The 27,855-nt window shown below is 34.9% G+C and overlaps 1 protein-coding gene and 1 long non-coding RNA gene across 2 annotated transcripts; one reads left to right on the top strand and one right to left on the bottom strand.

The window, feature by feature from the left end:
• Positions 1 to 1,410: 1,410 nt before the first annotated feature.
• On the top strand, positions 1,411 to 26,091 carry LOC109150561. The gene is made up of 3 exons (XR_002049176.1): positions 1,411 to 1,422; positions 6,493 to 6,511; positions 25,984 to 26,091. It is a non-coding gene; the product is annotated as an uncharacterized LOC109150561 (long non-coding RNA).
• Positions 25,984 to 27,373, bottom strand: LOC109150559 (gibberellin 2-beta-dioxygenase 1-like). Its single transcript, XM_019298497.1, has 3 exons — positions 26,861 to 27,373; positions 26,435 to 26,771; positions 25,984 to 26,347 (listed from the first exon to the last, which is right to left on the bottom strand). Exons 1-3 carry the CDS (start codon positions 27,256 to 27,258, stop codon positions 26,096 to 26,098), a joined length of 987 nt encoding a protein of 328 aa, XP_019154042.1. The 5' UTR covers positions 27,259 to 27,373; the 3' UTR covers positions 25,984 to 26,095.
• Between the last annotated feature and the right edge of the window lie 482 nt (positions 27,374 to 27,855).

The raw sequence follows: 27,855 nt of genomic DNA, 5'->3' as shown, positions 1-27,855 counted from the left end.
TAGCTTAAAAGTTAATTAGGCCCTTAAACTTTTTAAAGGTACAATTACACCCATCAACAATTCATTTAAGTGCAACGAAGCCCAAAAATAAATTAATGACCTGCTATCACAGGTCATTAGGGTTCAGGTCACCTTCCGGCGAATTTTCCGGCAAAAAAAAAAAAAAAAAAAAAAAGTGACCGGCAAATTTTCGACAAAAGAAGTCACCGGCGAAATTTTCGGCAAATCTGGGTCGGTTGCTGGTCACATTTCTTTTGTCGGAAAATTCGTCGGAAGGTGGCCTGAACCCTAATGACCTTGATAGCAGGTCATTAACTTGTTTTTGGGCTTCATTGCACCTAAATGAATTGTTGATGGGTGTAATTGAACCTTTAAAAAGTTTAGGGGCCTAATTGACTTTTAAGCTAAAGTTCGAGGGCCTATTTGACCCTTTTCCCAAAAATAAATATCTTATAGGGAAACTGGTCAAATAAGTCCCTAAATTTTACATGAAAAGTCAATTAGATCCTTAAATTTTTAAAAAGTGTAATTACACCCTTTAAAGGTCATATCGGTTCTTGGCATATCTCCTGTCATATATATAGAGTCCGTTTCAGGAGTGAACCATTGCTATCATGTGAACATGTGAATCCTCACGCACCGCTGAGATGTGAGATTAGACGGCCAAGATCTGAGGAGTGATGCAGTGGTGCATCTGGTGCAGTTGTGCAGTGGTGCAGTGATGTGGTGCTGATTGTAGTATATTTGACAAACAAATAAATATCCGGCGTATCGGGTTATCGATCCACAAGGAAGTGGGGCGTATCAAGCACTAGCATCGCCACCCAAACAGACCTAGAGGTGGAGTGACCGATGGCGAGATACAGAACTTCCTCTGTTAAAGATGATATCAACATGCTGAGAATAGATTGATCTTGTTGCACCCAGACGGCGTGAAGAAGGTTGTCGTTGGGCTAGTCGAGGACGAAGAGGCAACGACGAATCTGGCGGGCAGGCATTGGTGCCGTCCACAAAGCTGTAGAGATTTTGGCCGTGCAAGAATGGAACGAGTTGCGCTCTCCAGAACAAATAGTTCGTGGAAGTCAGCTTGATGGGCACATAGTGGTGCGCCTGTTGGAGCATGTTAGGACTCCGGTGTTCGGATTGTGAAACAAAGGCGGCTGACCGCCCGAAGAGTCGATCGGAACGTTGTCAGTAGCCAGGTGGAGGAGGAAGATGATTTTGGTTGGCCATAGGACCGTGCTAGGCTGATACCAAATGAGTGAATAATATTTGAGTTCAATATATTTGGAGAAGATTACACGATATATATATATATATATATATATATATATATATATATATATATATATATATATATATATATATATATATATATATATATATATATATATATATATATATATATATATATAGATTTTGGTTCCTGTGAGGTCAGGTCTTCCCGTGCGGTCAGTGCGGCATACACCATTAGGTATGCATAAATGCACCATACAGTGTTCGAAAATACACCACACAAAAAAAAAAAAAAAAAATACACCACACATAATGGTGTATTTACGAACACTGTGTGGTGCATTTCTGCATATCTAATGGTGTATGCTGCACTGACCGCACAGGAAGACCTGACCTCACAAGAACCTGACCCTATATATATGTGTGTGTGTATACACTAAGCTACAACACAAAAGCAGGAAATAAAGTAAAGACTAAACCAAAAACTCTAACTAAACCAGGAGACTCTAACTACTTAATAGCTACTAATCTATTCACGATAAGCTAATCCTAATAAAAAGGGTGATTGATTGATTGTAAAAGTAAAACTAATTAAAAGATGACAAGGTAGCAGGTTGATGAAAACAATAGAAAAAGAGTGGAATTTCTCGGATTCAAGTGCTTAATCACCTAGTGCGAATCTAAGGTGCAACATTTAGTTCGGGTTCAAACAAGTATTAGAATGCATACAAGGGACGGAATTACTCCCATAATTCCAACCTAAAATAATGCAAGTGAATATTCATTCCCATGATATAAACACTCAACGATTCAAGAAAAAACATTCAAGATAAATCCTTAACTAATATGTAATCTCCCAATGTGCAATAGTTAAGTACAATTGTGCGTGCTCTAAAATATGCCCTAACTCCCATTAAGACATAAAGATAGCAATGAAACAAGTTATTTAGGCCTTTAATTACTAACATCAACAAAATAGAACACAATTGCAACACAAGTCATAAAACCCAAATGTAAATATATTAGTGAATTTAAGAACTAGGCACATAGGTTCATAAACACTTTCACCCAAAAATTCCTAAGATGTTTTAGCCACTACTCATTGCTAGAATAGCATTCATAGCAATAATATCAAGGAGTTCACAAGCAACAAAGAAAGTAAAATAAAAGGGGAAGGAATTATCTCAAATCTTCCTAGTTTTTCCTCGTTCCTCCAAGGTAACTTGTAGCTCTTGATGTGATCTCTTCTCTTTCACTCTTTTTTTTTTTTTTTTTTTTTTTTTTTTGTCTCCCAAAAACACAGCATAAGCCCTAGGGTTTGAGGAAGATGGACCTTTTATAGTGGGAGCCAAATAGGGGTAGACTAGGAATTTCCGCACAACTTAAATTCTTGCCTAGGACGCATTTTCGATGCGTCTAAACTTGATCTCCTTTCTTCGTGTAACTTACTGGAAATTTTTGACGCGACGAATTTGCTTGAATCGGACATTCCTAGAATGAGATATGATCAAAATACTAAGTTGACGTCATATTTAGCGGGAATTACAACTCTTTGGTCTTTTGCTCTGCTTTTCCCTTGTTTTGTTCTTGTGATCAAATCCATTGAAAGTACCATTCTTTGGCTCTCTTTGAAGCATTTTAACCACCTCCTTAGAATCATCTTGACTCCCATTGACTCAAGATTCACTCAAAATGCCCCGAAAAGCATACGATTATCTTCAAATCAACAATTTATGCACCTAAGGATATAAACAAATGAATTAAGACACATTTTGCATAAAATCAGAGTATCTTTCACTCAAAATAGGTCTATATATGGGGTAGAATCATGGACATAAACACAGTTATCAAACTCCCCCACACTTAAACAGTTGTTTGTCCTCAAGCAAACACAAAGAATAAATTACAAATCATAGCAGCTCGGAAGCTACTCATACCCTCCCTTGCACAACCAAGCATACCACAAGAGAAACTTACCACAAAACAACATGTTTCAAGAATCATCTCAGTTTGGCACACAAGATCCATTCTCAAGCCAATACCCAAGCACCATGATCATTAGTAGTGAGAAATCTAGTGTGCACAAATACTAAGTTAGGTTTATGCAAAACTTGGCATCAGAAAAACATTCCATAGGCTTGCCTTCATACTCCTCCTAGTATAGACATAAAGTTGCATGCAAAGATCAAATAGGTCTTTTATTTGGCTTGTAATGAGGCTAAGGGTTAAAGGCTAACAAAGAAGGGGTATGGAAAATTAACAAAAGAGAAAGAATGTCACATTTATCTATCTTTTCAAAACTTAGAAGAGATAAGACAATAATAAGCAAAGTGCAACTCAAGAACAAAGCAACACTCTAATGAAGTGGAGGTCTAAAAAAAAATGTCAAACAAATAACTACAAACTTCAAACTTTTATTCTTCATTTTTTTTTTTGTCAGGTTTCTTTTTTTGATTTTTTTTTTTAGATTTCTTTGGAATATAACAAACTAACAAAGAATCAAACTTTATACAAACCATCAAGACCCCACACTTAAACATTTCTAATCAGTGTTGCAAAAATCCCGCTGAGGCGCCGATTGGTGCTAGACAGTCGCCCACCTAGGCGCTCTAGGCGGTCCCCATGCGCCTAGCAATTTTTTCAAACTTGTTTCTAACAAAAATTTGCTTTATATATAGACAAATGCATACAACGAATTTTGTGTCCACAGACCACAATTACTCAGAAAATGTTGAAGACGAAAAAGAAAGAACACCTTAAGCATTAAAATAGTGCACCTTAAGTACACGCACCTTAAGCACACAAACAAAACACCTTAAGAACACAAATCATGCACCTTAAGTACACAAATTAAACCACGTACCTTAAGCACACAACAAAACACCTTAAGAACACAAACCACGCACCTAAGGTTTTTAAATGACTCATCTTAAGTTTCACACAACTGACGCACCTTAATCATACAAATCACGCACCTTAAGAAGGAAAACAACACACCTTAAGAAGGAAACTCACGCACCTTAAGTTTCAACAACTACTCACCTTAAGCACAAAACTCACGCACCTTAAGCACAAAACTCACGCACCTTAAGCACAAAACCCACGCACCTTAAGTTTCAACAACTACTGACATTAAGCACACAACCCATGCACCTTAAGCACAAAAACAACGCACCTTAAATTTGACCTAGATCCAAAAATTATCAAATTGCCACTGCATTTTTTTTAAAAAAAAATTTTAGCAATCTTAAAAGTTGATTTAAGCAAGATCAATGGCTCAGATTTAACTGCACCTAGCAGTGTCAACCGCACCAGAATATATATATATATATATACAAATGCATACTCCGAATTTTGTGTCCACAGACCACAATTACTCAGAAAATGCTAAAGGAGAAAAAGAAAGAACATATTTGCTAGCTAGGTGGATTGGTCTATATATTTCTTGCTTGGGCTTTTCAGAAAGAACATATGGACGGCAGCAGTGAGATAGGAATGCAACCTAGCTAGTAGGCCAACCTTAACCTACCTACCTAAGAGAATTTGTTGATTAGAATCCACGTAGCACGGCAAATTTTTCTATTGAACATAATCCACACATCTGTAGACCATTAATACAATATATATTTTTAATATATTAAAATACACTATTTGTATAGTAAATGTATATTATTTGATAGTATACAAATTAATATACTTTCAGTACTTAAATAATGTTCATAGAATAATGATTGACGCATGCAGCAAGAACAGCTTTCACAGCACCAAACAATGAATGAAATGATAGTGAGATTGACTCAAATGAATTGGATATATAGATGGAAGGGATGAGTTGATGAGATGAGAGAGTACAGTGGTTTGCAGGGAGGCACATTGGATGGTGGTTGTGAATGTAGGTATGTAGGTATGTAGGTTAGCATGCACCGTTTGGTTCGATCACATGCACATGTATGTTGTACGTTAATCAACCTTTAGGTGCATTGCATTTGGTTCATAATAGTCAATTAGTCATTACATATATGCATTGGTACGTGTGATATAAGAGCTGTCTTACCTTTTCTGTAATCAAACTTGTTGTTCTTATTTCCCTGGCTTTTTGTTGGAACTGGATGGATACAAAACCGTAACGACTTGGAATTGATATGTCTCCATGTCCGTATGATATGATATATATAATTAAGGACGATGGATAAATAATACAATATAGTTTGACAATTTGTTCATATCTACAATTGTACCTGTTTTGAGTTTCTTTTAAAAAAATAATTAAAAAATTAAGAGAATAATCCTTACAAAGATGGATAATTGAATTGCTGAACATGAGGTTAGGATGTTAAATCTATCAGGTTTCATATCCATTAATAATGTCTATGAAATAGGAGAATTTCTCTCGTTGATGGAGAAGTCATGCACGGAAAATTAAATGAAAGATTGAATCTAGAACAAAAAGAACAGAGAGAATTTTTAAAATTTTGTAGGGAGTTAATTTAATTTTTGGTCCTAGATTTATAGGTGTCAATCCATTTTTAGTTCTTCATTTTCAGAACATCTTCCTTTGATCCTATTATTATTATTGTGACATGATCATTTCTGGTCTCCCGTCAACAAAATCGTTGAAATGTCGTTAAATACAAAGACATTTCGATCATTTTTTTTTTTTTATATACAAAGTGGGCTACCCGATATATTTTTATTTTTACTTTTTTTTTTAAAAAAAAAAAATCATAATTGAAGATCTAAATGTCCTTGTATTTTATAGAATTTAAACGGTTTTGTTAATGAAAGGCAAAAAATAGTCATAGTCATACAATAATACTAGAATCAAAGGAGGATGTTTTGAAAAAAAAAAAAAAAACTTAAAGTGGAGTGTCACTGACCAAAAATGAAATTAACTCATTTTGTAGATTAGATTTCTTTTTAATAGCAAAATCAAAGAAATGATATGATTACTGTAAGGTTTAAAAAAAAAAAAAACTATAGAACTAAATAAAGAGAAACAATCTCACACAACATAGCCAGCATGTATAAGAGAAATGGGACGCCCGACCATTGATACGTACTATGACAGGCATTCAAGATATATAAAGCCTCTTCACACGATACATCATTAGTTAAAATTTAAAGTTTTCTATAATATATTTTACTCTGTTATTTGCCTCTTTTAGAAAAGAAAGAAATGTATGTAAGGCTTTATTTGGCACGCCTAGCTGAAAAATTAGCTGAAAATTGAAAGTTGAAAAGCTATTAGCTAATAAGCTAACTAATTGGAATTAAAGTGTTTGATAAACTAAGATATTATAATTTTTATTAATGAAGAGTAGATGATGTTATTTTTATAAATTAATAAAAAAAAAGTTAAAAAGTCATGAGCTTATTTTGAAATGTTAAATGGTAGCATTTCAAAATAAGCTATTATTTTAAACTCTCATTTTTTACCAAACAGAACTTATACCTTATTTATAACTTAAAATAATCTATAAATTCTACTAAACTGAGCCAAAATGACAACAATATTAAAAAAAAAAAAAAAAAAAAAAAAAACCCCATTGTAATTTCTCCATTAAATATGAATTAGTAGATGAGTAATTAAATTTTCTATTGTCCGTCTAGTATTCTAATATGTAACAAGTAATTTATTCTTGATTAGTATTACATTTTTCAACATAAATAATATATTTTTATCTTGACCCAACTCATCTCGAATAAAAATCTATGAAACTCACCGTGAGACGACTAGGAAACTCACCCATAATTAAAAACATAAATTAATTTGCTTCCTCTCGCCTTTTCGCGAGCTTCGACTTCTCCGGCTGAGAGTTTTTTCAAGTTTTCTTCCCCTCCTTCTCTTTCCTTGTCCCCCTCCACCGCGTGGTCATGGCGAATTCAAGGGCATCTTCGTCTGCTGTTAATATCACCATGGCGGATCTTGATGAGGAGGATGTCGTCCAGCAGATTGCTAATGTGTCGCTGGGATCTACCAACGAAACAGAGGAATTTTTAGCGGTAGGTCGCTTAGTCTCAGACAAAGCTACTAAGTTCGTTTATTTCAGAGATACCATGGGCTCGGCTTGGAGACCGGCTATGGGTATGAATGTGCGGGAACTTGAAGGACAAAGGTATCTATTTCGTTTCTACCATGAAGGTGACATTGAGCATAAACTTGAGAATGGCCCATGGGCATTCGATCAGAATCTACTAGTACTCAGACGTATTACTCCGACGGAGGATCCTGCTACTGTTGCATTGGATGAAGTTGCTTTTTGGATACAGATTCATGGTATCCCTGTGGGACTTCGATCTGAGGTTATTTTGGAAGCCATTGGAGGTTTCATAGGAAGATTGGAAAAAGCAGATGAAAGAAACTTTGATGGTGCTCTCCGCACCTTCTTCCGGATTCGAGTGGCTATCGACGTGACTAAACCTTTGAAGAAGGGTATGAAGTTAAAGAAAGACGATGGGGCTTGGGTAACGGTGGATTTCAAGTATGAACGACTTCCCACGTTCTGTTTTGTATGTGGATTACTTGGCCATGGGGATCGTTTCTGCCCTAAGGTTAAACTACGTATCTGGGATCCATCACAAGGGAAACCATTTGGTCCAAATCTTCGTGCGGGGGGTCGAAGAAACTCATCGGCGGTTGGCTCCAAATGGATAGCTCCTGACATGACGGCGGAGCGGAATGCATGGACTACGCCGGGGCTGCGTCCGGCCGGGATGTCCCTAGAAGGAAAGGATTCCCCAAATCAGAACATCAATATTCTTTCCATATCAGACAGAGCTTTAGACGTGATGCATGACAAATCTTCGATTATTAAGGAAACAACAAATCTCCCCATAAATACCACAATTGTCACGTGTGAGGAAGGGGTTGACGGTGGTCTTGTGTTTTTTGACCAGAAGCGACGTCGGATGGAATCACTTAGCAACACTAATGATGAAGTGGCAATGGAGGTTGAACAAAGCCTCTCAAAAAACTTGCTTTTGGCGGGTACTGGTGGTTCCCAGTCCCGCCCTTCTCAATGAGTACTTTATCATGGAACTGTCGTGGACTTGGCAATCCACAAACAGTTTAGGAAATTTTGGCCCTAAAAGCCAAGAATAAGCCAACCTTTATTTTTCTTATGGAAACGAAAGTTAGAAGACAACATGCTGAACGTTTGAAATTGAAGTTACACTACGACGGTTTATTTTATGTGGATGGAGGTGGTATGAGTGGTGGATTGGCTCTTTTGTGGAAAGATAGGGACGTTGCACGGTTAATCAGCTACTCCAAAAATCATATTGATATCCAAGTCGATTTGCCAAATAGTCCAACGTGGAGATTAACCTGTTTTTATGGATTCGCAGACAGACAGGATCGTCATCAATCTTGGGACCTTTTGCGAAACCTGCATGGTAAATCGAACCTACCTTGGTTGGTCATCGGTGACTTCAACGAACTCTCATCCCCAACCGAGAAGCGAGGTATACATAGTCACCCGTCCCGTCTTATGAACGACTTCAATAGTGCCCTAGACCATTGTCAACTATTTGATCTGGGAATGAAAGGACTGCCATTCACTTGGGAGAAGAGTAAGGGCACTGCCGATTGGGTGGAGGAGCTGCTCGACAGAGCTGTGGCTAGTGCGGACTGTTGTATGTTATATGAGCATGCGACTGTTTTTAATAAGGAAGTTATAAACTCTGATCATTCAGCTATCTTTCTCGATCTAGAGAAACCAAGAATTCGAGTTCAACGTCGGAGATTCATGTTCGAGAATGCGTGGCTTCATGATGTTGGTTGTGGAGAAGTAGTGAGTGACGCATAGCTTAACTCTGCGGGTGACCCTATCCCTAGTCGACTAGACTACTGTGGTGAAAAGCTACGAAGATGGGGTGGAGATTTGGGAAAGCGCCTCTCACGTGAAATTGAAGCCCTCCAGAAGCGCATAAATCTGCTAAGGGGACGCACAGACCAGTCTTCTTTGAGTATGGTTCGTGACATGGACAACCAGATGCGCCTTTTAAGCAATCAACAGAACGTCTTCTGGCGTCAACGTGCCAAACAACACTGGTTGACGCAAGGGGATCGAAACACAATGTTTTTTCACTCATATGCGACATCCCGGAAGAAGAAGAATACTATTGTGCGATTAAAAAATGAGACCGGCGATTGGATAGAAGGTACCCCGTTGATAGATTTGGCTAAAGATTATTATTCTAACATCTTTCACACAACAGGTACCACTGTTTCTACTCCTCTTGATACGCTGAATCCGAAAATAAATGATGAGGATAATACAATATTGTTACAGCCTTTCACACCTGAAGAAGTAAAGGAAGCGATTTTCTCTATGGCCCCGGATAAATCACCAGGACCTGACGGTTTTAATCCGGGGTTTTTTCAACACTTTTGGGGCAGTATAGGTAATGATATCACGGGTTTTGTCCTTAATTGCCTCCACTCGCGAACATTACCAGAAGGAATGAACGATGCTTACATAACTCTGGTCCCTAAGAAAGCTGTACCTGAAAACATGGGTGATTTGAGACCGATCGCGCTTTGTAATGTCACCTATAAAATTCTGGCAAAAATGGTGGCGAATCGTTTAAAAGAGGTCCTCGACAAAGTTATATCTGAAACTCAAAGCGCATTTCTCCCGGGTCGATTGATAACAGATAATGTTCTTATTGCTTCTGAAGCTATCCATTACTTAAACCGTAAAAGAGAAGGTAAGGCAGGGTGGTGTGCACTAAAGCTCGACATGGCAAAAGCGTATGACAAGATGGAGTGAAATTACCTTCGTGTCATTATGGAGAAACTGGGTTTTCATCATCAGTGGATCGAGCTGGTAATGTTATGCGTCTCTACTGTCCGCTATAAGGTTAATATGAACGGGGCTCTCACAGATTTCATCACTCCTACGAGAGGCTTGCGTCAGGGAGACCCTCTTTCCCCTTACCTCTTCATTTTATGTGCAGAAGGCTTGTCTCATTTGATATCAAAATCTGTTGGTGCTGGCCATATATCTCCCTGTATTGTGGCAAGAGGTGCTCCAGGCATTTCACACCTTTTTTTTGCGGACGACAGCCTCTTGTTTTTTAAGTCTTCCATTAATGAGGCGAATGTGGTTGGTAATTGTTTACAGGCCTATGAAGCTATGTCCGGCCAAACGGTAAATTACACAAAGTCTTGTATTGTGTTTAGTAAAAATGTTGACAGTCCTAACAGATTTGCAGTAGCATCCGCCCTTGGAGTGAGTGAAACGGAAAGTATTGGTAAATACTTGGGCCTCCCTTTGGGTATTGGCAGAAATCGTAAGGAGGTCTTCTCTTTTATAGAAGCTAAACTTAAGCAACGGCTGGGTGGTTGGTCGAAAAGAATATTATCTAGAGCCGGGAAAGAAGTTTTGATAAAGAGTGTGGCTCAATCCCTTCCTACGTACACTATGAGTCTGTACTACCTCCCCGTCACCTTCTGTGAGCATATTGAGCGGTTGATGAATAAATATTGGTGGCTTTCTAAATCTGAGGGTGTTGTGCGCTGGTTAGCTTGGAACCGCATGGCTTCTCCAAAATCTGAGGGTGGTTTAGGATTTAAGAACCTCAACAAATTTAATATTGCGTTGTTGGCGAAGCAGGGTTGGAGAATGCTGTGTAATCCTAACTCTATTGTTCCCCGACTCTATAAAGCCCGTTATTTTAATGACACAAACTTCTTGGAGGCTAGACTGGGATCTAATCCTAGTTATTGTTGGCGCTCGATTCTTGCATGCATGGATGTGTTGAGGCGTGGCTGCTTTCGTCGCATTGGTGATGGCAGAACAACAAAAATTTGGCACTATCTTTGGCTGCCGGACAGGGATCATCCATACATTCAAACTCCAACTTCGGCTGTGCATGAAGAGGCAGTAGTCAATTCCCTTATTAATTCGACCACTGGAGATTGGGATACAGATTTACTCCGTGATCTCTTTCTCCCTCGTGATGTTAATCTGATCAAGTCGATACCCATCTCAATAGACTTTGCGGATACGTGGAGTTGGCGAAATGACCTTCGAGGAATTTACTCTGTCAAGCAGGGATACAGACTCCTTATGGAAAATGGGTTGCCACCGACTCCCCTGGAGGGCCTTATGGAAATCAAAGCTTCCTCCAAAAATCTTAGAACTTTGCATGGTGATGTGCTAGGAATGTTTTGCCTACTGTTGTTACTCTAGCTGCTAGGGGCATTGATGTGGATACTTACTGTCCTATTTGCCTTAATAATCCTGAAACCATGAACCACCTGTTTTTTAAATGTCCAAAAGTGAAGGAGATTTGGCTTGGCACGCTGGACTGCTCTACAACTGCTCAGGTGGGTTTTGAGATGTGGCTTTCCTCACTATTTGAGCAACCGAGTAAAGACAAGCTGTACAAATGCTTAGCGATATGTTGGTGTGTGTGGAAAATGAGAAACGATTGGGTGTGGAATAGAAAGCAATGGACTATGGAAATGTTAAAGAAATGGGTAGAAAGCAGTATACTGGAATGGCAATCCACTGCTATAAGCTCCGGACCCAGTATTAGTCACCATGCAACGTCAAATACCAGCTTTGCTATTCCCCCTTCGACTTGGCTGGTGGAGGTTGATGCGGCTGTCCAGCAAAATGATGATTTTGGATACTATGGTGTTGTGGTTTCGTCGGATGATGGTGGTTTTGTCGCGGCAAAGAGTGGCCCCATTTGTTGTCTAAAGGATCCACACCTTGCTGAAGCCATGGCTATCAAGGAAGCTCTATCTTGGACCATCTCTCAAGGTTGGAACAAGGTAATTATACGCTCAAACTGTCAGATGGTGTGCAGGTTTCTAAATCAAAATCTCCCGGATAACTCCTACACAGGCAATATTATTAATCAATGTCGGGTTCTGAAACGACACTTTGAAACAATGTCTATTGAGTTTATCTCTCGATCAGCGAACAAATGCGCTCATGCTTTGGCTCGAGCTGCTAGTTCTCATTCTGGTCATATGTCTTGGTTTTCTACTGTTCCTTCATGTATTGAACAATTCATATCTTAAGTTTGAATAAAATCCTTTTTCCTTCAAAAAAAAGAACATAAATTTAAAATAGAGTTAATTTCACTTTTAATCCTATGACTATTGGGGCGTTGTCAATTTAAGTCCACAACTTTCAAAATTAACAATTTAGTACCCTAACTACTCAATTTTTGTCAATTTTAGTCAGTTCGGTCAAATTGTATGTCAATTGTCGCCGGAATCTTTTAATTCAGTGTTAAAAATAGAAGCTAAAGTGAACCATTTTTTGAATTAATACAGAGGCAGGTGGGATGTGGATAAAAATTGGTGACAATTGGTCATCAATTTGACCGTACGGACTAAAATTGATGAAAGTTAAATAGTTAGTGTACTAATTTGTTGATTTTGAAAATTGTAAACTGAAATTGACAATAACTCAATAATCATATGACCAAAAGTGAAATTAACTCATTTAAAATATACGCACTGTGTATCTTTATTTTTTGAGAGAAGTGTCAAATAGGCACATCTATTACTGCGAAGTGCTCAATTCTCACTATGAACTAAATTAAGTGTCAAATAGATCCATCTACCAGCTAAATTTGTTCAATTAACTTTTTTTACAGATTGCTAATAGATTGCATATTCAATTATTTTTTTATTCACATCTTAATCACACCAATTCCTCTTTTTTTTTCTTTTTTTTTTTTTTTTAAATATCTATAGGGAGGGGATACCCAAGAGAACAAACACTAACACACCAATTTCTCTTTGAATTGTCGCCAGCGAATTCCACAATATATGAAATTCTTAGATGTATATATATATTTTTTAGAATTGATAAAAAATAAGTAATAATTTTTAAAATTAAATTATCACGAAATTTAGATATAAAAAAACATAAATAATTTAAGATTAAATAATTAAATAAGTTATTTTACATGTTACTATCTAAAACTAAATAAGTAATTTATCAAAATTTTCTTTATGAATGATTAATACTAACTACTAGTAAAAATAATTACCATAATATACTATCAAGTAATGTAAATTTTTTTTTTTTTTGGTACCTAGGATTTCCACCGTCGAGCATAGTAACTAATCCTTTCGCTGAATTGTAGGAACAGCTAACCTGCAGATTTAAGGTTGCTCCAAGTAATATAATATTCTACTCCGTATTAGATAACACAATCCACTAGCTGCATGCTAATTACTAAGTACTCCTAAACCTTTAACTCTTTTTTAAAAAAAAAAAAAAAAAAAAAAAAAATAGAGTGATTAGCTAGGGTGGCGATTCAGTTTGCAATATTTTTTTTTTCTCTCTCCCTCAAGTCTCAACTTACCATTTTTAACAACTATTTCAAACATAACAAGAAAAACAAAGATAGCGGGGGGAGGGGGGGCATAGACCTAACCTTCAGAAGAAAAAAAAAAAACCTAACAAACTAACTAACTAAAGATTGCATTAAAATAGTAAATATTAATAATAACAACAACAATCATTGTTGTGTGGACCATACTATCAAATAATGTAGATTTAATATACAAATAATGTACTTTATTATATTAAAAATGTAATTTTTGTTATGGTTCACGCAACACTGTGAAAACCATGGTCCACACTATAATTTGCCACCGAGTGACATGCCTTGTTGGTGTGAGAGACAGATCCCAATTCAACCTCAAATTTACCTCCCATATTATTCTTCCAAAAGGTTGAACCCCAACCCTAAGGGTCCCTCACACCCCGACCTGACAGAGCATCTTCCCATATTATCTCTATAGATGATGCTGTCGTTTAACACCAAACAAAATACCTAAACCTACCTATAAATAGAGCAAGTTCATATCAATTATATTCCACATGAAGCTTTGAATTAATTACTACTTCTCAGATAGAATTGTACTTAGTAAGTGGAAGATTTTTAATTAAACCAAGAATAAAATAAAAGACAAGAAATTAAATCCAAAAATAACCAACAAGAAAATTGATATCAAAATCGAAAAAATAAATGAAAGTTTTCTACAAGTTTGAGCTCTAATTAGTTTAAGTCAATCATTCACATCACCCCAATTGTCAGAATCCCCTCATAAACATCAATCTTTTATCTTTGTAGTCCTCAAAAATCACCTCCCAAGCAACGTAACGAATTAAAGATATAGGTGCAAATACAAGTTATAAAATTATTATTCTGTATTTCATAGTAAAACATTTATATTATAAATAAATTAATATTATTTTAAAATTGTTATTCTGTATTGTTCTTTGGAGATAATTTTTATACTACCAATAAAAACACTTTTTATTATAAAAAAAAAAAAAAAAAAAAAAAAAAAAAAAAAAAAAAAAAAAAAAAAAAAACAATACTAATAATAATAAAAAAATCTTGGCTGTCTATCTTTGGGACCATTTTAGGTCAAGTGGGCTTCTTTATTTTCCAAAAATAATTCTGGAAGGAAATGGATGCATAGCCGATGATGCAACCCATTCTCTATCATACATTCTTCATGCACTTATTGGCTTTCCATGACCTTCTAAAGTTTGAAATATCTTCTACATCCTTCATTTTCCTAACTATATAATAAATACCATATGCCCCATAATATGATTGGGAATCAATTCTCTCTCCCTCCCTCTCTCGCTTTACAATTATTTGAGGGCCATGGACTTGAAAGATTGACCAACAATATAATTTTCAATTTTATTTAAAATATTTTTAGTTTAATATGTGGTGCAAAAAAATTTAAAATGTTTTATAAAACTCTTAGAATAACTTTTTAAATTCATTAATATTCTATTAGACTTAGTTATTTTTTCAAATTTGCACTTCACATATATTAGCTAAATGAGGCCGGGGTAAGCATTTTAGTTTGGATTATCTAAACTGAGTCAAGTCGAACAGTTAGATTTTGATTTTATTATTAAAAATTAATTGATTCTAATATTTATAAATCGAATGTTTTCAATTTTGTTCAGTTAAAATCGAACACGGAAAATAATATATATATATATATATATATATATATATATATATATATATATATATATATATATATATATTTATATTTATTTATTTATTTATTTATTTATTTATTTATTTATTTATTTATTTATTTATTTATTTATACCCAATATTTTTATATATATTTAAAAAATTATCCACATATACTAAATCCTCAATCTTTTAACCCAAATTTTCACAATTGTTCTTTGTTTCAAATTTGTATTTGCGAGTTTGTAACGTTGCTGTTGGACGACATATGCAAATTAAGAGGTCTGTTCGATTTGGCCTTATTTTAGATTGAGAAATTGAAAAAATGCATTGTGGACTTGTTGTCATTGTTCTTTGTTTCAAATTTGTATTTGCGAGTCTATAACGTTGCTGTTGGACGACATATGCAAGTTAAGAGGTCTGTTCGATTTGGCCTTATTTTAGATTGAGAAATTGAAAAAATGCATTGTGGACTTGTTTAAATTTTCAAATTCAAATTATTAGTGAAAATAAATAAATATTTATGAGCACAAGAAAACAATGAAACTTTGATTTTTTAAATCGAACTGAAATCCGGATCGAAACGAAACTATTTCAAACCAAACAGAAACCAAATCGAACTTTTTTCAAAACAAAAAAAAAAAAAAAAAAAAAAAAAAACTGAAACCAAACCGAACCCCAAAAAAAAAAATGGAAACGCCCATGCACCCATAAGCTAAATACATATAACTCATTATTGTATTACTCCAATATGTTTTTGGCATGTTTTAAGAATGGATTAAAACCGACTTACCAAAAGTGACTCATATCATAAAGTGAGTGATTTGATCAAACTGATGGAAAGATGGACGATTTAAAAGTCTAAAGTATCACTTTTAACATAAACTAACTTATCATTACTCCACTATTGGAAATTCTGAAATTTCTGACCACCTGAAAGTTATCTTAAATCAAGTCAAAAGCCTTGTTCCGACCACTTTTGGTATCTGGAAAAACCCTTGTTGCTATTTCCGACCACTTTTTGCTTTCAATTTGATTTAAGATCACTTTCAGGTGGTCGGAAATTCAATAATTTCCAGTAGTGGTCGTTAATGATCTTGTGATTTAGTGATACAAAGTGACTTTTTCAAATAGGAAGTCAATATAAATAATTTAAACAAAGGACATAACTTACAATGGAAACTATCCAAGCTCATTTTCATCTTTAACATAAAATGCAACCATTTAAATATTTGAATTGTTTCACCATAAAAATACATTGCAAGAAAAGTATATATGGCTGAAATGTATGCAGATGTATATATAATTTAGTGATGTTATGGCTGGAAATGGAATTGAAATATAGTTGGGGAACATCTCCTTTTATATATTGGTGTAATGGCAGCTCATGTCTCGTATTCTGCTTCCTACCATCCTGACACCTGTTATATTAGCACAGCGTTTGGGACGATTTGCACCTAACTTTGCTAAGCTTCTTTAATATAATATATGCCGACATTTTCGACAATTTTCTACTTTTTATTTTTAAAGATGTCAATAATTTTTTTTCTAGAAATTATTAAATGGATTATAAATTATTTAAAAATGTACAAGTTGTTTAATTCGAATTGATAAAAAAACAACTCATAATCATAATTGTTAGTTATCTAATAATTAATATATAAAGGTGCAAATAGTTTAATGATATGGATAGTGCAATTATTTATGTCCATTGTTAGTTTAATTCTTTATGCAACACATACATATACATAAACATACCTTTGTTAGAAGTATAATATTTAAGTCACTATAAGAAAATGATAAAATATTAATAGATTTAGCAACAAATTAAATAGTTATCGCTTAAATATTTATATATTTTAATGTTTTATTGATGAAAATCGATTTTTAATTAAATATTACGGACTTCACTAATTTACCAATAAATTTTTCGTTGGAAAATTTGAATTAAAATGTTGATGGTAATACCCAATAAATAGTTGCAATTCCATAATTGATCGAATTATTAATGCATGAAACATATCAATCGTTATATCCTACACCACGGCGCACATAGCACTGTGCGCCGCGCGCCTCCCAAAACAACGTCGTTTTGGGGTCGTGTTGGGAGGCGCGGTAAGAAGTTGCTGAGATTATGTGTATTCGTTCACAACGTTATGTGTATTCGTTCACAACGTTATGTGTATTGGTTCATACAGTTATGTGTATTTTTTATACAATTATGTACATTGTTTTTATACAATTATGTACATCCGAATCAGAAAATTTGTGTGTATTATGTTAAGAGTTGATGTGTATTATGTTAAAAGTTTATGTTTATTATGTATTATGTTAGATTATGTGTATTATCTTTTAAAAAGAGTATGTATATTTTGTTATAACATTATGTGTATTCATGTATAACATTATGTGTATTCAAGTATAACATTATGTACATTCTTGAACAGCGGGTTTTTTTTTTAAAGAAAAGCCTACTGCCATTCACTGGGGCGGGAAATTTCAAAAAAAAAAATAATTAAAACGACGTCGTTTTGCATCTGGGCGCATAGTGCAATGTAGGCCGTGGTGTAGGATATAAATTGCCGAAACATATATGATTATTTGATTGTCATCTATTTTATATCTTAATTATTAAAATCTCGATTTCACTAAGCCTTAGTTAATTTTTGTGGAGCAAGGAGGGGTTTACATCCATTTATGATGGGTTGAGGGAGTTCTAAATTAAAAACACACCGCATAGTACTAACTAGGATAAGATTTAAAACACACCACATAATACTAACTAGGATAAGATTTCATAAACCCTTGCGGACTTAGTTCACTGGTTCAATAGGCAGTATTTAAAAAAACAGACTAAGGTTTGAACCTCGGTAATCCCAGTGTGGAGATTATGTTCAAAGTATGATATTTGGTCCTGCTTATTGCGTCAGGCCAATACTTTTATCGGGTTGGGGATTCAACCTTTTGGGAGGAAAATGATAAGATTATTTAGTACGGAGTATATATCTAAAACGTGTAGCAAAATAAAAATGAAGAAGAAAATATTAAAATTAAAGAGGAGAGGCGTGTGTGTTTATGTTATTGCCACGCTGTTGCTGAGGCATTCATATTTATAGCACATAAAGCCATAAATACATAAAAAGAAAAGCTTCACTATCAGAAATGATTGAATGATAACTACAATACCAAAGGTGATATATCTTTCCATGGCCCAACCTATATCTTTCCATGTCCCATTGGTCCAACATCTCTAGCCTGGAATTGAAAACCAACTAGCTAGGAGCGGCTATACAATGAGTTCAGGTAAGTACATGCATAGTAGGCACAGATGTAGATAGGTTAGGGATCGTTAGAAAAATAGCTAAAATTGGTAAGTAAAATGATTATTTTGAGGTAAAATTTTGAACGGGTCAAGGTTTATTTTTGAATTGAATCGAGTTAAAATGTATTTGAATCTCTATAAGTGAAACATTTAATCTAGAGTAAAAGACATTTTTTGTCATAGACTTATAGTGGCACGGACAATTTTGGTCCTTTATAAAAAAAAATCAGACAATTTGTGGACACTCTTATTGTGACGAGGACAATTTTGGTCCTCCGTCACTCTTCCCGTTAAATGCCCCGTTTAAGAGGGGGTATTTACGTCTTTTCATGCACCATCACCTTCATCTTTGTCCCCTTGGCCGGAAAAGAGCTTCCCCTATTTTGACGTGGAGTTTCCCAAAATCCAAATCCCTCAAATGTCTTCAATTCTCGCCCTCCATGGCATCGATTATGGCCTGGTTGGCCACTAGGAAAGCCACTTTCGAGAACGGGAAAAATTCGACGAACACATTGCGTGCAAGGAAATCATAGGCCGGCGACGCTAGCTTGGTGGAACGGAGGGCCCGGTAAACGCCGGGCAGAGTTCGGGCCACCCTGTCGGCGAGGGCCTGAGCGAAGTAGCAGGCGATGCGCTGCATGGTGTCGTCGTCGGGCGCGGGCAGGTGGGAAATCTGGTCAAGGGCTATGTTGGAGTTCTCTAGGTTGCCGCCGGCGCAGGTGAGCAAGAGATGGATCAAGTACATCCGATTTCACCTCCTTCATCCACGGGTATAGCGATCCAGACGAACTTGACTCTCCCACCGGCAAAGCTTGCAGCGGCGACGATGACGTAATAGACGATGACGATCCCTCGTCCTGAAACATCAGAAAACTCCCAGAAACTATTCAACCAAGCTAAAAATAGTCAAGAAAACGAAACCCCTAGCTGGGTATTCCGACCGATCAAGAAAAAGAGAAGAACCCGAAGCTAATTTCAACCGAATCAAGCAAGTTTAAGGGAAGAAGAAGAAGAAGAAGAAGAAGAAGAAGAAGAAGAAGAAGAACAACAACAACAACAACAACAACAACAACAACAACAATAATAATAATAATAATAACAAGCAAGTTTAAGGGAAGAAGAAGAAGAAGAAGAAGAAGAAGAAGAAGAAGAAGAAGAAGAAGAATAATAATAATAATAATAATAATAATAATAATAGTAATAATAGTAATAATAGTAATAATAATAATAATAATAATAATAATAATAATAATAATAATAAATATGTGTATATGTTTTGAGGCCCATGGGGACAATTTTACTATCAATTTAAGCAATGATACAATTGGATGAGTCATTATTGTCAATGAAATCCTAACAAGAATCATATATATATTGGGGATCATATAAAAACCTTTTCCCATATGAGAACTAAGGACTAATATGAGCCTTTATACCGAATTTATGTATAGTCATGATTCTTTTAGATTTGTTGGATTATTTATTTATATATATTTATGGAATGGTGAATTAATAATTTTTTGTGCATTAAGAATCCTGATATTATTATTTTTAGATGTTACACATGATTTTAGGAGGTATATTTTCTCGTAGAATTATATTTTTTTGTAGGATTTTGTGATTCCAATTCCATAGTGTGCATTTCATATTAAAACCATGTGCAATCTAGTATAGATTGGTGTGCATCGATATCTAGGGGTTAAAGTAGTCGGTATTTGTGCATTGCATTGTAGTGTTATGTGCATTCCATGGTTAGTTGTATGTGCGCTTCTATTTCAGTGTGCACATTTAATCCAAGTATGTTAGTTATAGTGTGCACTAAATTGGGCATCAAGTGCACTACTGATTTGTTAGTGTGCATGTCGTTATTTATGCTAAGCCGTTGTCTGTTTTTCTTGTCTTTGGGTTCATATGTGCACATGTGTGCTATTGTTTGTGCACTTTCGCATTGTGCGGGATTTTAAAGGTGTGCACTCGTGTTGATTTTGTTTGTGTTCAAACTGTGAAATTATTTGTTAATGCTCGCAAATTTGTATATATATGCACACACCCATTAAACATGACCCACATTCGTCTTTGTTATGTAGAAAAATAAGCTTAATTGTGTGCTTACATGAAAAGAAATAAATTTTTTTAAAAAAAGATATACACCAATGAGCTTATTTTGTTACGTAGAAAAATAGGTTTATTTTGTTGTTGACTTACCTATTTTGACAAAAGTTTAGAATTTTGCTTGGACAGATTTTTCCCTTAATTGATATTATGAAGGATTTGGATTGTTGATTAGGCGCATGAATTTAGGGTGTTGACTTTAAATCATAGCGATTGATCTCTTGATTTCTACGACTTAATAAGTTTCTTCTCATGTTCTCATGTGGGGAAGGATTCTAATAGGATCGAGTATCACCACCCTCCCCCCCCCCCCCCCCCCTATATATATATATATATATATATATATATATATATATATATATATATATATATATATATATATATATATATATATATATATATATATATATATATATATATATATATATATATATCGTCAGTAAAAGTAACATAATAATGAGATCCACTCATATAATACCTCCCTCGTAGGTCCCCACACATCATAATGCACATAATCAAGAATTCATTCAATTCTATGCTTCCTTGTGGAAAAGGTAACTCTAGTTTGTTTTCCAATCACGTAAAACATACAAAAATCCAACTTGCAGCACTTAACACCTTTTAACATATTATTCTTATGCAATTCATACATACCACACTTACTAAGAAGCCTAAAACACAAATGCCACAACTTAGTACCATCACCATCAAACTCAACAAAATGAAATCCACATATAACTATACTCCCTAATAGTTTATTGATATTCCGATCCCTACCGTTCTCTTGCCTTTCATTGCAGTCAACGCACCCTTACAAATTTTAATGGTTTTCTTATCATCTTCAACTTTATGAATAAAACAATTTTCATGCAAAGTGCTAAGAGAAATCATATTCTTTGTCAACCTCATTATATGTTTAACATCACATAAGGTCCTAACAACATCATCATACATCTTAATTTTGATTTCACCAATGCCGAAAATATTATGACACATATCATCACCTAGAAAAACAGAACCAAAATTTCCTAACATGTATGTGGCAACAATTCTCTGTAAGGCGATGTATGATAAGAATAACCATAATCAAGAATCCACGCATCACATAAGGTCCTAACAACATCATCATACATCTTAATTTTGATTCATCAATGCCGAAAATATTATGACACATATCATCACCTAGAAAAACAGAACCAAAATTTCCTAACATGTATGTGGCAACAATTCTCTGTAAGGCGATGTATGATAAGAATAACCATAATCAAGAATCCACGCATCCGACAACTGATTGGATGAAATTGCAAGAACATCACCTTCACTACAATCTGAATCGTCACCGTGTACCACATTTACAATCTCTTGTTGTTTCTTCAACTTGGGACAACCTCTTCGGATGTGCCCAACTTCTTTGCACTTGTAACACTAGAATTTCTTATTGTTTTTGGACTTTGACCTAGAATCTCACTTTCCAAAATTCTCATTCCCTTGCTACCTTTCACAAATCTCGATTCCCTTTAACATATAAACTATCACTATTAGAGCTTTCCCTTGCATTCTTTTTGCATTGGTTATTAGCCAACGGAGCTACAGAAATCTTATTGAATTTGATCGTCTTTCTCATATGTAAGAGTCATCGCCAGATATTTAAAGAAAGAGGTAACGAACACAACAAAATCATTGACAATGTCTTCATCTCTAATCTCGACATCAAACCTAGCCAAATATGAAATTATTTGCCTAAAAACATTAGTTTGCTACACCAAGTTAGAAGCCTCCTACATCTTCAGCCCATAAAATCTATGCTTATAGTTTATTAGTCATAATTTTTTTGAATGAACTGAGCCTCCAAAGATATAATGTGATACATCACTTCATCCGCTAAGCATAATCGAATGGTTCTTGCTACACACTCCTTTAGATCTTCAATATCCGCCTAACTTATATTGGACGAGTTTGTATCCTTAAAGGATTTTAGGTGACCCTGCTGCACCAGTGAATCTTTTTAACCCTCAATTGTCACAACCCAAAATTCTTCGTACCATTGAATTTGGAGACTTTAATTTGAATTTCGCACTCGGCATAACTCTCCCAACAATGCTCTGCTTTGTACCAAATTTGTTGAGGAAAAACGATAGCAAGAGATCACAAACAAACAATCAAAAAATTGAAGAAAGAGAAGAAGAAGATTCACGCGTTTCGACATATTTTGAATTTTTGTTTAAATTGGGACTTAATTTTTTTTTCTTCAAGAAGGATTATTTTTATATATTGTTAAAAATTCCCAACATCATTTGTCTAGCTAGAACAAGAAATATGCTTTGTGTAGTATGTAAATAGGTTGTACTAGGGCTGGGTACTTCGGTCTTCGGTTCGTTTTTTTTCGATTTCGGTTTCGGTTTCGATTTTTCGGTTTTAGAAAAGTTGAACCATTCGGTTTAACATTATAGTTCGATTTGGTTTCGGTTCGGTTTCAATCGGTTTGGTTTAGGTTCGGACTTCGGTTCGGTTTAAGACTTTACGAGAATTACGATCATCAAATTTCAACATTTCATAATTTTCTAAACATACTACCAAACAATACCTATTCACATAATCCACATCTAAAACATAAACGTTATATAACAAAATAATAATTCAAAGTTTAAACATACTACTAAATAGTAAATACTAACATCACATACTAATAGCAATCTAATTACCAAAACATCACATACTTAGAAATTAGAATCCAAAGTTCAAAGTTCAAACATTACAAACATGAATCACGTAGTTCAAACTTCAAATCCAATGTTTAAAGAGTACAAACATAAAACATCAAATAAAAATATTCAGTTGGAATATTTTTATTGATAAGATGAATAATCATCTATCTGTATAGTTGATATTAAAAAAACAAGTGTCAATTACTATATAGTTAATTTTTGGACACAATCTGTCATTGCTAGTGCACTCAAAATATAGTCCAGTACTAGAAAATAATTATAATGCACTGGAAATCAAACTTAGAATGACGGTAAAGCACATTAAATTTATAGAAAAACATGAAACTAAGGAAAATACTGAATATTGTAAATATAACTCAAGTTAGATATAATTGTGAGGTAAAGAACAATTGTGACAAACAACAAAAGTGCAATATAGAAAACAAGCTATAAAGAAATTAAATAAAAAATTTAAGGTTCGGTACCAGTAAGAATGAGAACTGAACGGCGGAGCAATCATCAAGGAACTTGGATTTACTTCTTTTATTATTATTATTATTATTATTATTATTATTATTATTATTATTATTATTATTATTAAAATTATATAGCATTCAATTCGGTTCGATTTTTGCCAAACTGTTCGATTTCGATTCGGTACTAAACCATTTGGATTACAAAATTTCGAACCATTCAATTTTCTATTACTAATTCGGTTCAATTCGGATCAGATCGGTTCGGTTCGATTCGGATAAACCGAACCAAAGTGCCCACTCCTAGGTTGTACTATGTCAATCTGCTACATACTCTTGTTTTTCTCGTGGGAATTTTCTTTTTAAATTTGAGGCTCCAAAGGTTTTTTTTTTTTTTTTTTTTTTTTTTTTTAAATGCTTGGATAGATACAGCCTTCATCAAAGGGCCCACTTAATTTCTCTCTCATGAATCTACAGGCGATCTTACAAAGATAAACCGTAAACGCAGTGGATAAGTCATAAGTCTAAGGTGCAAATTCTAGGAGCAATCTAAGGAACCACGTCTATACACATCAATGGGTAATTGTTTTTTTTTTTTTTTTTTTTTTTTTTTTTTTTTGAAAACAATGGGTAATTGTCTTTAATAGTTAGAATTGTGTATACTTGTTGATTTAAGATATTTTATTTACTTTGTCAAATTATAATATACAAACATCACATTATATTAACCTATGACAAAAATGATCAATTATCAACATGTGCATCCGTATAAGTTTTGTTTCATAATTAACGATTAGTGATTAGCAAATTATGTTAAAAGTTAGTTGTTAATTGGTTTGACCAACATGTAATATTAACTTTAGTATATATGTTTGATAAAATTAACAGTTAAATGTAGCTATGATATGTTAATGACTTTAGGAGAGATAAATATATTTTATAACAATAATTTATTAATTATATGATAATTAAATATATAAAAAAACTCTTCATAAAAAATAATTAAAGATATCATTTTCACTCTTTTTCATTAAAAAATACATTGAAATTTTAAAATAAAAGATAAAATATGTTGGTTAAAATAAAAAGTTAAGAAAATGAGAGACGAATAAAGAAGTGGAAATATAAGGAGAATTTAATATCTTTTTCAAAAAGTCAAAATAAATATCATCGAAGTAGCTTTTTCAAAATTGATTTTTTAGATTTAAAAAAAAAAAAAAAAAAAAAAAAAAAAAAAAAAAACTCATCTCAAAAGTTATGTATTAAACATTAACTTTAATTATTTTTTAATTTTTTTGGAATTAACTTTAATTATTTGATTAATTCAAATAATTAAAGCTTGTCAAAAGTTTAAATGTTATCCCAAAGAAAACATTTACCGAATAAGATCATACGCTAGTACGCTACAGAACTTTTTAAGAAATATGGAACTTTTAAAAAAATAATAATAATAAAAAAAATCCTTCCTTCATAATCTTTCTCTCTCATTCCCTCCTTTTCCCCAAATTATCTTTCAACGTCGGCATAAGGCTGATGGCGGTAAGAGATATTGTGATAAATACTTTGGGCTGCATGCAATTGACTTCCTTTCTGCATAGAGTTTCATTACAATCTTTTTTTTTTTTAATTATTATTATAAAGGAAGAAGATACCCATATATATAAACTACTACATCATATCATATGTCACCATAATCTCCTTTTAAATTCACCATTTCTCACATAGGAGAGTAATTTGGTACGAGTGAACCACAAGGTCTTTAGTTCATTACAACTTTCTTGAGGGCTCATTCTTTGCCTATACCATCGTTCGAGAATATAAATTTTGGAGAAATTTTCTTTTTCACTTTTTTTATTCGATGATATTCTTTTTCAATTAAGTTTCTGATTTTTATCAAGTGGTTTGTGGTTCACTAGTATCCGGGTGCTCCTTTATGGAGACTATAAGGTCTAAGGTTCAAGCGTGTAGGCCTAGATTGTACATGTGGGATCCCTTCTTTTGTAATAAAAAATTTATTTTTATTTTGATAACTGGTTGTTAGTGATAACTGTTACCCAACCAGTTATTTTGTTAGTGATAACTGTTAGCTTATTGAGAACTGGTTGTTAGTGATAACTGTTAGTTGATTGAGTGTATTAAGTAGTTGAATCAAAATATTATCATTCAAAACCTAATGAAGAATCTAAGTTGACAACCACGTTTCCTAATAACATAGTACACTAGATGATAAAGCAAGGAAAGAAAAGTACAAAACATCATGAAGCTGCAATCTTCTCGAAGGGAACCAGCCTGTTTACAGCCAACCTAGAACTAAAAGCAGATTTTTTGAACTCGAACCATGTAAACTCTCTGTACAAGCTATCTTGTTCAGCTTCCATTAATGAAGGCAGGGGAGCTATCTTCTCCGTCAATGGCGGCCCTCCGAAGTAAATCATTGACAGCCTCGATTTTGCGCTGTTCGACAAAACCCTGTGCCTAACGCTCTTAAACCTCCCATTCGTCATAACCTGCAGAAAACACCACAATTCTTAAAATTCCGAGGAGGAATATAATGAAAATTATTAAGAATTGCATAATCATCAGCACCGTGTTACCTGGAGAGAATCTCCGACGTTGATGAAGAAGGAGTGTTGGTCGGGGGGGACAGACATCCAGCTGCCGTCGTTCAACGCGATTTGAAGGCCGGAGGTGTTGTTGGATCTGAGAACGGAGATGATCTGAGGGTCGGTGTGCTCTCCGAAGCCAATCGGGTTTTTCCCGAGCTCCGGGCAGGGCGGGTAGTGATTCAGCCGGAAAACAGAGTCGCTCTGTTCATCCATTAGCAGTTTACTAAACACATTCCGAGGATGAATCTTTAAACCATCCGCTAATAATTCAAGAATCTCGCAGGCCATTCTCTTCACTGCCGTCACATATTCATTCACAGCAGTGCTATAAAAAAAAAAAAAAAAATCAGTACGAGAAAAAAAAAATGGCGGCCGGAAAAGTGTTGTTGATTGAATTGATGAAAATTAAATTACCGGAGATTTTCCGGCGATAAGCCCATGATGGAAGAGAACTTTTGGAAATTGAGTTGTGGGTGACGGGTAGAGAGGAGAATGTATTCGACCCAGCCGATATCGCCGCAGGCGCCGACGTTCTTATTGCCGTAGCCGAAGGGGTCAGGGGGGCCTGCTTTGAGCTTCTCCGACAGGGGAGAGGAGAAGAATCTGAGGGCCTCTGATTCGAGTGTGGATATGAAGTCAGAAGGGACGCCGTGGTTGACAACCTTAAAGAACCCGAACTCCTCGCAGGCCTTGACGAGGAGGTGTTTGGAGTCGGGCTTGGAGAGGTCTATCAACGGCACGGCGCCGGCAGGGAAAAGTGCCGGCGGTTTGCAGGTCTTGACGACGGAGGAGAACTTGGACAAGACCACCATGGGTGCTGGCTGGGAATTTAATTAAGATGATTGATTGATGGAATGTGAAGATGGTTTTTGATGGTTGTGTTGTTGGGAGCTATGGATGAGGTAAGAGATGTTTGAGTTGAGTTTCTTGTAACGAACACATGGCCTTGCTATTTATAAGACAGGAAAGAGAGGTTGGGGCTATGGGGTAATGGGGATGGGCGGCGCCCGGGTTGGGGTGGGTAGGCCGTGGGCAGACACAATAGATTAGGATCAAAATTATCACCTACATTCAACGAATTTCCAATTTTACAAGTTTAAGTCATGCCAAGAATTTGTTTGCACGAGCTTAATTTACTGATTCAGTAGAATTATGTTTAAAATAGACAATCAAGCACTTTGTGCTCAGATGGCATCTGGGTTGGATTCCCACATGGGAGGTTGTGAGTTTGAATCTTAGTGGAGGCGTTATTAGCTCTTTGTGCTTCAGTATGTTGAGTTAGTAGCATTTAAAAAAAAAATGATCACTTTTGATTTATATTAGAAATATATAAGGTAATAGACGGATAGAATAATTTTATTGGCAATGTCAATTAAGTTGGTAAAATAGTTGGTTTGGTAATCACAAAA

Source organism: Ipomoea nil, unplaced genomic scaffold, assembly GCF_001879475.1.
Source record: "Ipomoea nil cultivar Tokyo-kokei standard unplaced genomic scaffold, Asagao_1.1 scaffold2279, whole genome shotgun sequence".
In the NCBI taxonomy this organism is placed as follows: Eukaryota; Viridiplantae; Streptophyta; class Magnoliopsida; order Solanales; family Convolvulaceae; genus Ipomoea; species Ipomoea nil.
This window is presented reverse-complemented; position numbering and strand designations above follow the sequence as displayed.